The 12,334-nt window shown below is 45.5% G+C and overlaps 2 protein-coding genes across 5 annotated transcripts in view; both read right to left on the minus strand.

The window, feature by feature from the left end:
* Positions 1 to 6,037, minus strand: part of NitFhit (ntrilase and fragile histidine triad fusion protein NitFhit) — a 21,244-nt gene extending 15,207 nt beyond the window's left edge. Inside the window, exons 1-4 of one of the 3 annotated variants that reach the window (XM_084578103.1) lie at positions 5,838 to 6,037; positions 5,013 to 5,224; positions 1,694 to 1,849; positions 849 to 961 (exon numbers count right to left, since the gene is read on the minus strand). In XM_084578103.1, coding sequence (XP_084434229.1) covers positions 849 to 961; positions 1,694 to 1,849; positions 5,013 to 5,141 — 398 coding nt within the window. In that variant the 5' untranslated portion in view covers positions 5,142 to 5,224; positions 5,838 to 6,037. Of the gene's footprint in view, positions 1 to 612; positions 817 to 848; positions 962 to 1,693; positions 1,850 to 5,012; positions 5,225 to 5,437; positions 5,597 to 5,837 lie in introns of those variants that run through there. The other 2 variants (XM_084578104.1, XM_084578102.1) reach the window with 2 other exon arrangements.
* A 574-nt stretch (positions 6,038 to 6,611) lies between these two features.
* Positions 6,612 to 10,491, minus strand: LOC146178299 (uncharacterized). Of its 2 annotated transcripts, XM_084578090.1 has the most exons (3): positions 10,295 to 10,491; positions 8,707 to 10,076; positions 6,612 to 7,797 (listed from the first exon to the last, which is right to left on the minus strand). In XM_084578090.1, the coding sequence occupies exons 2-3, from the start codon at positions 9,969 to 9,971 to the stop codon at positions 6,852 to 6,854; spliced, it is 2,211 nt and encodes a 736-aa protein (XP_084434216.1). In that variant the 5' UTR covers positions 9,972 to 10,076; positions 10,295 to 10,491; the 3' UTR covers positions 6,612 to 6,851. The 2 variants fall into 2 exon arrangements, with proteins under 2 accessions (XP_084434216.1, XP_084434217.1); XM_084578091.1 differs by having other exon boundaries at positions 8,707 to 10,491.
* Between the last annotated feature and the right edge of the window lie 1,843 nt (positions 10,492 to 12,334).

The raw sequence follows: 12,334 nt of genomic DNA on the forward strand, positions 1-12,334 counted from the left end.
ATCCTGTATGGTGCTTTTGCTAACATCCACTGCACATGCACTGCCAATGTCTGCCTCAGTCACAACAGACAGCCACCATAAGTGAAATCCAATGGTCCATTAATTAATTCACTACCCACTGACCTCACGGTACCTTTCATTCACCTCCCCCCCCCCCCCCCTCTCACAAAAAAAAAAAGAAGAAATATTCCAGGTAAAAAATGCACCAGAAAGCAACTTGGGGACTGTAAACTGCACTGAGACAACCAGGGCACTTATGAAATACACTTGTACATGTACCTAGGTAGAAAGCTGAAATAACCAAGACCCATTTGTTGCTTCTGCAGAATATGACTACATTACAGATCCACCAAAATGGAAATCATCTGAAGACATCCCTAGCTTGAACTCTGTCGTGAGATGAACATTCTTCCCATGCATGCAGTCTCACAATGCAAAAAATAAACAAATATTCAAAACATCCAACTATTTTAGATGTACGGACTTCAGTCAATCACTGTAATATCTCCAACCATACGCCCAATAGCTGCCACTATATAATTTACATAAAATACAAGTTTTCACTTCTCGGTTTCTCTTCTTTTCTTAAGTTAGCACAATGTAGAAGGATATGATTCCTAGACCAACTTTTCCAACAGGTGTCGCGACTGGTGTTGGAATCTGCGACCCAGCAATGGTGTAATCTGATTCTCGACTCCTGACAGTCCCAACATCAACGTCGAATAGATGAACTTTGCTGTAGGTTCCCACTGTGTCTCCAGTGCTGTTTATGACCACATGCGTGTTGAAGACACGGCTGCTGGCTTCGTTTGGATCCTGTGAAAATGTTTTCAAGGAGGCAGTGTCACCTTGGCCACATCCCTGCTGGGAACTTGTTTGAAGAAAGGATACTGAAAGCAGCTAACTTGAAACACATGAATTCCAACTGGTGATCCGTAGCAAGTTTTCTTGCTCCCTGAAACTGAAGAACACGTTTCAGTTGGCAGTTTGGGTTCATACCCCACGTTACACTTGGGCCAAGACAATATGATCCCTGGACACTTTGCTCTTTTTTGGATTGAGAAGACTGCTCCGGATCGCCGATTGGAACATCAGAAAAGGGTGAATTAAAAAGCAAACTTAACCAGTTTGCCGTTCTTGCCTCACTACAGCATGAACACAAAATTCACCAGAAACCATTCTTGCCTCGGCATGCTGGCTCAGTAGTTAAGGAGGCCAACCACCGAGCTCGAGAATTGCAATGGCGGCATTTCAGTAGAGGCAAAATGCAAGGTCCCCAGATACTGCATGATGCGAGTGCACATTAAAGAACCCCAGGTGGCCGAAATTAATCCAGAGCCCTTGATGTCTTTCATAGCTGACATCTCTTTGGAACATTAAAGCCACCATATATATCATATCAAAATCAAATTAATGCTCCCTCCTTGTAAATGCTGTAGACATTGCAGCACCACTAAACAACCAGGACAGTTGCTCTATACCGGATTGCTTTTATTCACGTGAAAACCTATATAAAAACATGCTACAACAAACATCAATTATTCTTATGCATGTGAGATTTTTTGCTTATTCTACAGGTCTATTTTGGCTAAATTGGAATGGCTTTCTGCGCATTTTGCTCTCGCCTATTAAAATATGAGCCCTGTTCATGTCATGCTGATAGATGAGTTAATGAAAATAACTCAAAGCTAACCTTAACATGGATGCTGCCCAACGACAACCATATGCCAAGTCTCTTTGCAAGTTCTTTATACTTGGTGATGATGGGGCCGTCTAATGACTCAGCCAATTCGTATGCCTGAGCCTTTTTTTCAGCTATAAAGTCAACTGCTTCTGGTAGAAAAACCATCTGCAGAAGAAAAGAAATAAAATGATTACACAAACAGGTCTGTAAGACGTATATGGAATCAATCATCAAACGCATGCAGGGAAAGTAAAGGACATCATTATGATACTAACAAAAATGGCCAACGACCACTGACACCAACTAAAGCATATGGGACTTCTTAATTAATCAATGCGCAATAATAATGTAATCATGGAAATAATTGATTAGAAAGTAGAAGAAAAAATAACCCCATACGACAGGTGGTATCCAAACCCATGGCCTCCGAATTTCACATCTGGTACTCTAATGACTGAGCTACAACGACGGCGGATTTTCAATCTTCTTTCTTAGGTATTTATGTAAAGTGTAACCTATCCTGAAAAGACAACTGCAACGAAATTTTAAAAAAATAATAATAATAACAGGTGCACTTTCTATTTGTACCTCAAGTGAGAGCAATGAAATCAAAATATGGCATTTATAACTGAAGCGAGCGTTTCAGGAATACTCTCAAAAACTGTCGTTTCTTGAATTGAAACTGGGAAAAGGGCGGCCATTATTTATAAGAGCCAGATATAACGTAGAAATGGGTTCCTCGGGGGCTGCAGTTGTAGCATACTTGTGGCTTGTTGCTTCTTGCAGAAACCTCAGCGAGCAGGTAGGGGTTTTATTTGGGTGTTGTGAGAGGTGTGTGCATCGATCATTTGCATTTACAACACTGCGAATGAAAGCCAACCATCAACGTGAATCACAGTTTCTCCTGCCCTATGTTTTCCACACTTCTGAAACGCATGCGACATGCGCGTTCCTTACACACACCACATGTTTGTGCCCCTGACGGCTGTACACTGTTTCTGCACAATTAATGCGGAGGAAATTATAAACATTTAAGCATTGTAACAAATGTGACACCATCAAGCCACGCTTCAGCCTCAAGCTCTTGATTACATGCCATCTGCAGGCTATTAACACACAATGGGTCTGGGAAGAGGGCGCTTCTCGAGCACCAGTTTCTATGTCATACCCGGTAAATTGCCCAATTCCACGACATGTTGCCAGGTGCACGTGTCATCAAGCATACAGCTCTGAAAAGCTCTTAACTAAAGAACTGTTTCCTACAGAGCATGAAACATTGTCTGGATTAACTCTAATTAGGACTCAACGATCATACTGAAGCCAAAATATATTTTCGTTTCAGCTGGCCTTCAAGAGTGTTCCCCAGTGCCACCCTTACCCATAGTGATGGCCATGGAACGTCCTGTGTTATCGCGTGTGTCACGTAGAATGTGCTCTAACAGGAAGTGTGGGAGCTGTGTAATAACCCTCTTACGCTAACCATGACATCAAGGCTGAATAATTTGAGGCCCTTATTAGAATAATCAGGAAACAAACATTGGGGAAAATAGGGAACCTCGTTATGAGATACTAATTAAGATATCCAATAGACCCACCAGAGGCACGTGGTTGTTTTTTTCTTCCGATTGGTTACCTACATCTGATTAAATGAAAAAAGAAAAAGAGATCCCCTATGCTTTACTTGGCGTACATCAGTGGCTACTGGTTGTATCTTTGTTAATATGGAATAAATAGTGTAAAGTCAGAATCAGCAAATATCCTTGTCGCCTACATCGGTCGTGTAGTGATTGAGATTAACACAGCTGATGTTGATCACCCAATGTAAACCAACAAGAACCAGTCATCGAGCCTAATATGTATCAGTCTGTAAAACCAAAAGGTGACCACGTACTGTCAATACCTATATTCCAGAGTTCGGAAAAAGGTAAACCATGGCCGCATGAATCTCTCATATAAAAGGCACCATAAGGCACCCCATATTAAGGCAACTTAAAAGGTGAATTAAAAGGTTGCTTAAAAGGCAGAGAGAGACAAACATTTATTCACAGCCGGCGTGAAATATTCGCCCTAGGTGGGCAGCCTCCTTAGTCCAGGAAGCCGTGGACCCGAGCCACTTCCAGAGTCCGGTCGACCAGACTACACTGATATCATCCAGGCTGGGGCTTGACAGCCGAGTCTCCCACTGCTCTTCGGTTAAGTCCTTGGTGGTTATGGTACCATGTGGTCCCTTGCATTCCCACACCACATGTTGTAGGGTATAGGGTGTTTGGTAAATTACAAAATGCGCATTCATATTTCTAGGTGGTGGACGAGATCCTGTGTAGTAAGGTGCCGGTGGCTCTTGGTTTGGATTTTTCGGAGGGTGACTGTTTTTTTCTCTGGTCAGTTTGATGTGGGGTGGGGAATATTTTCTCTTATCAAGTCTGTAATGCAAGAGGGTGTCAAAAAAAAAAAAAAAAAAAAAAAGAAGTCTTCAAAACTAAGGACGAGCCCTCGGTCCTTGCATCCCAAATAAAAATGGATACTCGGCAGGGTTTTGTCATATGGTTACCGATTGCAGCTGGAAAAGCAAATTTACAGTTGGATTTCCAGCTGGATTGCCGTTTCCCAGCAAGAAGATCATGTAATTTCGGCTGGAGTGACTTCTGCTGTATATTTTCCAGCTGGAATAGAGAACATTGTATATATGATTTCCGGACTTCCATGAGTCCGGTCGACCAGACTACGCTGATATCATCCAGGCTGGGGCTTGACAGCAGAGTCTCCCACTGCAGTAGCTACGGCGCTCGGTTACTGTACCCAAGGATGCGGGATCGAATCCCGGCCTCGGCGGCCGCTTTTCGATGGAGGCGAAAAGCAAGGCGCCCGTGTGCTGTGCGATGTCAGTGCACGTTAAAGAATCCCAGGTGGTCGAAATGTCCAGAGTCCTCCACTACGGCGTCTCTCATAGCCTGAGTTGCTTTGGGATGTTAAACCCAATAAACCAAACTGATTTCCGGTTCAATTATCCAGCCGTAATAGAGGTCAATCCTGTTGAAATTGAATGGGGTCTTTTTTCGCCTGGGACAGAAATGTATTAACATGCATGCTGCTCCAAGACAAATTTAAATGCAACCACAGGAAAGCGTACAAGAAGCAGTAAGTTCATGCATTGAAGTATGCTGCTCGTACAGCTGACACCGCTCTCTGACAACTACGTTCTGATATACCGATGGAACTGAGGTGTACGCAGTTACAAAGAAACCAACATTTCCGTGAAAAATTCCAGTAAGGCCCGTAAAAACTACAAATTCCGGCCAACTTTATACAGCGCGATCCGAGATCTTACCTGGGCTCCCCTTGTATGCGCCTTGTGAATGAGTCCAGAGCATGTTTCAAAGTTAGCCGCCTTATCTGACGTGGATGTCACTTGGCACACGGCGATGAGGTTGCCGTTCGAAGAGCTCGTGCTGAACATCTTGCGCACCAACGGATCTAGCACCGATCTCGCGAACAGCTCGTGAAACTTGGCTCGCGTGATGACAGATATGGCGGCCAGACCTGGTGGGGAAACGGAGAGAATTATGCAGCTGCAGTCAGTGTAACGGTGCAACGGGACAAGATGAGCGGTGGATTTCCGTTTGGAGTTTTGCTCTTCGGAGCTATCGGATTGTTGCACTGCACCACGGCAAAAGCTGCAAGAGCAAGAGCACGAATGCGAAAAGAAAAAGATGCTTGAAGGATGAGGTGGGTGCTCTAGAGAAATAAACGTACCCATTATCGCAGAAGGAAGCTCGGTTGCTTGGAAAGCTAACAATATTATGTTTTCAGGTAGAAAACAGAGCTTGGTTTCGGGTGCGATCACTGTATCTTACAGTCGAAAACAACGGTGAGGAAACCTAGGGACATCTAGTAGTAGAAAGAAGCACTTCTATAGCACGTAACATTGTATTTGCGTAAACCACAGTCGCGTAAACTCACCTGAGCGACCTTGCCTACATTGCCAACATATTTAGCACCTAAAAAATTATGCAATGAATGCAAACCATTTAATATATGTTATTATAATCATTCACTGCGAATGAAAGGAATCTAAGCGCGCGAAGTTAATCTCTCTGTGGACATCAAAAGGCAGACACACCACACATCCTATACTCATGTAATCAAGACAAACCATCACAGAGTCTGCAGCTCTCTACCCAATCTCAGTGGGGGGCCGCGCTGCTCAGCTCCGACCCGGAGGTTCAACTCCGAGTCACGGAGCGAGCCGAAGAGGTCGCCGAACGACATCGTCGGTCGGCCACCTGGCGTCCGGCCTAGAAGAGGAGCCCACCGCGGGGACGGGAACGCCAACCCACCCCGCGCCTACGACCTCTTCTTTAATAAAGTTTACCTCCTCCTCCTCACCAAACTTTTGTATTTAGACTCATTCTTCCAGCACACCTGCAGAAGAATATTTGTTTTTGCGGAGTTTCCCGAGCCACGGAGTCAAAAACCTTTGGTTGGCTGCTCTTACGTGACCCCTGTAGTAATGTAATGTGGAGGTGGGCCGCGAACTTACAAAAAGTGCTTTTGTTTGCACGTTTGAGGCAACAGGATACTCGTATCTGACAAATGTTCCCTGCTTAAAGTGGACAAACACCGCTACCTAAGGAAAACTCAGTAAAAATGTTAAAATTCCTGTAATCTTAGCGTTATCACCCCCCCCCCCCCCCCTTTTTCTCTTACACTCGTGCTTCCTTATTCCCCGCCGATATCGGTGACAAACTCCGGCAGAGCAGTCTGGTATCTTACCTACTGCACCACTGCGGCGGGGTAGCCTGCCATTGCTACCAGCCAACATTATTGCAACAGGTTGAAATATTCAAAGCAATGTCTAGCTGAAATGTCTGCTAGGCATCTGTATCGGTTGCAGGTTGTCTGACCAGGCTGAGTGAAGAAAAGAGAACAAGGTGACAAAAATATATTAACTTTATAGGCACATCTGGTGCTACACAGAAACTGAACACAATTGTGCATTACAGCCAACAATAAATGCTAATTAGTCTGCTGCATAAACTGTTTACAAACAAACAAATACTGCTTATATCATATGCAAAACTATTTACATATCTATAAGGAAATGAATAAATAAAGCCCAATACAATTAAGTGCTTGAATGTGCAGTGAACTTGCCACCACCAGACGGTCATGCATCAACCACATCAGACACCATGAGGAACGCTGCAATTGCCTGCCAACAGTAATCATTGAGCGCGTCTGCTTGCGTCCCTTCACCTGGATAGCAATGCAAGGAATGCTTGATGACACCAGTCAAAAACAGGTAGTGGGTGCTTATGTAATTGTCTGCAGCCTCCAGGGCCTTTTCAGTTTTCTGCTCTGACATCCCAGATGCCTTGATAACCTGCGGAACAAGGGACGAAGTCCAGCGTAATGTCTCGAATGCCTCAGCACATGGCTTTGTCAAACTGGTCTGCATCACAAACTGCACTGCCATGTTAAGGTATGCAATGTTCCGCCTCACAGCATCCAGGAGACGAAATGAAGAGCGATTCTTTGCTAGGGTCTTGTTTAAATTTAAGGATATGACAGCTTTGTTCTGTGCCATTCCTCGAGACAGCATCTCAATACGCTTTGCTCCAAGGTGACGGCAGCTCAGATCTAAAGACGTTAGTGTTGTATTTTGAGCCAGCATTAAGGCAAGTGTCTTGGAGGCATGAAGGGAAACATCACTAGTGTGGATGGTCAGTTCAGAGACAGTCTTGTTCACGACTAGAGCTTTAGCAACGCCTGTGATGATAGAACCGTCCAGCGAATCGACACTCAGCTCAAGTTCGAGGCTCTTGATGGACTGGTTGGTTTTCAGGGCCTGGAACAGTGCATCTGCCTTGTCAGCCTCGTAGCCTCGCACCTCAACTTTCAACACCTTGACGGCAGTGTTGCTGGCAAGGGCGTCAAAAAGTTCGCACACCAGCGCTTTAGACAGGTCAGCAATCTCGTTGAGACTCAGCGTCGAGGGAGACTGAGAAGGCACTACTAGTGCTGCGGTCAAGTAAGGCAGGTCAGGATCAGTCCACGGCATGGCAATACGGCCATAGCAGTCAGACTGGTTCAGCAACCGAGCCAGGGCTATCCTGTAACATAACAATATTCTCCACTCTTAACAATACCCAACAACGTTGCCACAGAAACATTCGGCAATAGTGGCCAAAGCACTAAAAGCTTGAATAGAACACTGCCAAAAACCATGCGTAAGCATTGCCAGGTACATGCACTGTTTTTGCTCAGAGTACAGCCCAGCAAACAGTGACACCAACCACTGTAGTCAAAATATCAAACGAAATAATATGTGTAACTCACACCAACTGGAAACGCATGCCAGCATTAAAGGACTATAGACACCCAATTTTTGGGTTTTGTAATGACATTACTGTACACGAATCGTCACGTCACATTCACCTACGATTGCTGAATAATTTATAATCTAATTTCTTTCCTCACCTGTTTCGGTTTCAACAGCCAAGCGATGGCTGTGACATCACAGTTAAGTCCAGGTATGCGAGGGATGAAAATACAGCAATATGATCGTTGCAGAGTCATTTGAATTCACTACAATGATAAAGCCAGCCTGCCTAAAGAACAGGAATCACTACCAGTGAAGAATGAGCGATTATATTGTTTTTTCATGCCGCGCATCAAGACATGACTGACACCACAGCCATCTCTAAGCTGTCGAAACCGAAAGTGGTGAGAAAAGAAAATTCAATTACAAATTATTTAGCAGTCGTAGGCAAAAACTGCGTGCGGATCGATATACAGGAATGACTTGTGCATCATTAACAAGAAGAAAAATGCCACCAAAATTTGGTTCTAGTCCTTTAAGGGATGGCTTAAAACAGAACACAAGGGATTGCGAACCAAGCGCAGCTTCCATGGTGGAGGTAATGATAACCAGATTATATAACTGCAAATTTTCTCTGTGGTTCTGGTTCACTAACATGGCAGCGACTCTGACGTCTGTACATCACTCAGAAGGTACGCACCTTTCTGCATCTGTGGTGTGCAACATCCCAAACGATACTCTCTTCAGCGTTTGGTTCTTCTTCAGGGCCTCGCAGAAAGCAGTGATGCCAGGTTCACTCACTCTGTTCTCAGTTAGCTCGAGCGTCTCCAGCGTGTCATTTTGCATAATCCCTTTGGCAAGCTTTGCGGCACTCCAATCATTTACGCTGCAGTGTTCCATTGCCAGTGATCGTAAGCTCTTGTTCTGGCGCAAAGCATTGGCAAGCGCAGTCGCGTAAGCATTACACATTGTGGAACAGTCCAGATCTAAGTGCCTCAGTGTTGTGTTCGCTGCTAAAGCAGGAAACAGCTTAAATATATTCGCCTCGCACGCTTGCAACTTGAACTCCAGCAATGACGTGTTGCATTCCAGTGCTCTCGCAATGGGTGAGAATTCCACATTATCTGGGAGGTTGTAGCAAAGCGAGAGTTTCTTCAAGTGCTTAGTTTCGCACAACAGCGCGCCCACAGTCCCAACATGCGAGCTGGTAAGAGGATCGGAGCTTAGCGACAGCTCGGCGAGAGCCGTGCACTGTTTGAGCGCGTACAGTATACTGGAAGTGCTGCACCTCGAAAACATGTTGCGCTTAAACTCTACCTTCACCAAGTGTTGGCTGTTTCGTAAAAGCAGGTTCGAGATTACTTCCGACAGCAAGTCACAGGTAACATCCAGCTTGACAAACTCGAAGGTCTCGAGGTTTGTGAGGGGTTTCAGAGCCTCGCAAAGCTCACCACTGCTGTAACGAGTCGAGTAGCCACCCTTCAACGTAAGGTGACGCAGGTTGGTGCTGCATCCGATAGCCGATTTAAGCGTGAACGCCGGCCCCTCGAATAGAACAGTCTCGCAGAGGTGTATCGCCTGCACGCATGTGTGATGCCTGGGCAGTCGGGTGAAAACGTATGCACCGTCATACAAGACATCCATGTGAGTGAACCTCCGGTACTCGACATTAACACTGCGAAGACACAACACTCCCGGCTCTGTCTCAACAAGCTCAAGGCACAGTGGAAAGAGAAATTTGTTCCACGGAGTGAGGTTAGAAAGCAACCAACAGGTGCGACCATTCCCGTCAGTGCAAGCTGCTTCGAAGTCGATATCGCACGACGCGAAGACTTCGCGGATGTGACCGATGCGGTCGCCTATGTAGTAGCTGACACCTTCTGAAGGCGTATCGCTACTGCTCCCAGTATCGTCCGCTGTAGGTTCTTCCACAGGCTCCTCCGTTTCATCGCGTTCGGCGTCCATTGGCGATCCAGTTTGAAGAATCTTGCAGACTGTTCAGAAGAACGCAATGCTTGGGGGCTCGAGGCGTGGCAAATGGTCACTTCGGCGCAGGGGAAGCTCTCCGTCCTAGTGCAAACAAGGAAACGAGTGATAAGAGCAAATCTTCCGAATCTCGAAGGAAAAAGTGTCGACGGTCATAGCATAGACAAGAATCCAAGTGACAACAAAGCTGCGTTTCTGCGAAATGTCTGTACCCCCCTTTAGTCGAAACGGATATGAGAAAAAGAAAGAAAGCAGGAATACTTGTCAAAATTTCGCAGAGAACCAGTAACTCGTATACGTACAGCAGCGAAGTCAGGGAATGCTTATTGACTCCATCCACTTCATCGCTTCAAGAAACCATGCGACGACTGTACAACCACCGTTAGTTCGCCAACATCGCTACCAAATGCTCACGCCCTCCACCCAGCCCCACCGCCAAACCGTGGCCCGCACCAACGAAGAACCAGCATCAGTTTAAAAACTTTGGAGCGCCGCGCGACACCGCCGCTGCCTTGCGCGGCGAGTGGCGCTACAGTCGAACCAGGCTTCATCGCGCCGGCGGCTGCAGGCGTTTCCGCGGCACGCGCGCGAGTTAAAAGCGCTGGCTTGACGCCGTGCAACCCTAGAGGCTTCAGAAATAATGAATTTAGTATTCCTATTTCCTTGATTTTTTTTGCATAGTTTGCTGAGTTAACAGGTTCCATTCACGTAGGCGGCCTAATGCGCAAATTTGCCACTGCACCATGATAACGGTGGCGGGAGGGATAGGAAACATGAGCTATTTTCGAGAGCGTGCGGGTGTCCGTGTGTATAAGGAGTCCTTTTCGTGCTTGAACTTGAATATCCCTCCCTCTCCATATGTTACTATGCACACACAGTCAATGGACGACGCGCTCAAAAATCCTTTCCGCGCGGAGCGGGCCCAAATTACTTTCCGAAAATTCTGAAATGCAGTGCGCGGCGTGAAGAACTTGAAGGAAAAAAAAAAAAAAAATGACGCACACAGCGCGCTCGTCCACATTTGACAACGCTTCCATCTCTCTACAAGCTGCCGCGCTTTCTGTTTACAGCGCAATGCAACGTCAAATTGCCTGGCAACATGTGTAGTGAACATTATTGTAGGGCAATCAATCGTACTTGCTACAAGTTGTCCTAACATATATGACGATGGTGTTGCATGACGTTCGCATTTAATCGCAGTTAACTAATTACGATCCAGCGACATAGGATTTCATGCTGTAGTACGAAATTAAACTTTTAATCGCAGATAACTAATTAACGAAGACTAAATAAGCTCTACAGTTAGTCTAGCGAAAGTATACTTTAAAGCAATCGAACAATATGTGACATAATGATCTAGCGTAAAGTATAATTACAATTAAAAAATAAATATGATAAATTTAGAACACAATCGGCGTAAAATATAATCACAATTATACTAATTAACAGGTTACAATTGAGAACTACAATTATTACAGCGCAATCATGTCGGCATAAGCTCTGCACAGCCACTGCGGACAAATTGTGTACGCACATTCGGTACACGGCGGTATAAGAAACAAGTACTGCTGCTTATTGAAATTGCCTATTGATCATGCATGCACGCTCATTTTATTTCACATTACTTAACCAACAATTGGGAATAGTCCCTATTGATTCTGCCAAATTTGACGACCGGCAATTTTTTCATGCTGCTATTTTCATACTTCACCAAACGTGTTGCGGTGAAAACGCGGTTGAATTGTAAAGCATGCTGTACAAGCTTTTGAGATAAGATAATTTGTCTTAATTAAAATGTGCATAAGCATCTAGTTGCTCAAAAGCAGGCCTTCTGACGATTGAATTTTACCACAAATCACAGAAAATTTACCAAAAACGTATCGCCTTCCCGGTTGGCGAAATATAAGCCAAGTATCCCGCGCGCGCTGCTTCTACGCCTTAAAGGGCCACTGTCCAGGGAAGGACTTTTTAAGCAAAGAAGCTCAGTGTTGCGATCAAGTACCGGAGATAGTCTGTGCAAAATGCTACAGTGACACGCGCGCCGCAAAGCAACGAAAATACAAATCAAAGCTCTCTCATGTTCTCCTTCGGGAAGCCAGCTTCCCCGTTTCCTGCGCTGGCCCGCCGAGCCACAGTTATGACGTACTTCCTGAGAACGACGTCCATTGGTCCGTCTCGCTGACTGACGGGAGAAGGATGGGTGTCTACCGCTCGCTGCGTCGCTGGGCGCTTTTCCCTCGCTAGGGTCTACCCTCGCCACGGCCAGACTGAATCCAGCCACATCCAGCGGCGCGCGCTCCCTCCCCCGTTTTTTTTTTTTTTCATTTTTTTTTTTTTTTTCG

The sequence above is a fragment of the Amblyomma maculatum genome, chromosome 9 (assembly GCF_055883805.1).
Source record: "Amblyomma maculatum isolate TAMU_Amacu chromosome 9, ASM5588380v1, whole genome shotgun sequence".
NCBI lineage: Eukaryota > Metazoa > Arthropoda > Arachnida > Ixodida > Ixodidae > Amblyomma > Amblyomma maculatum.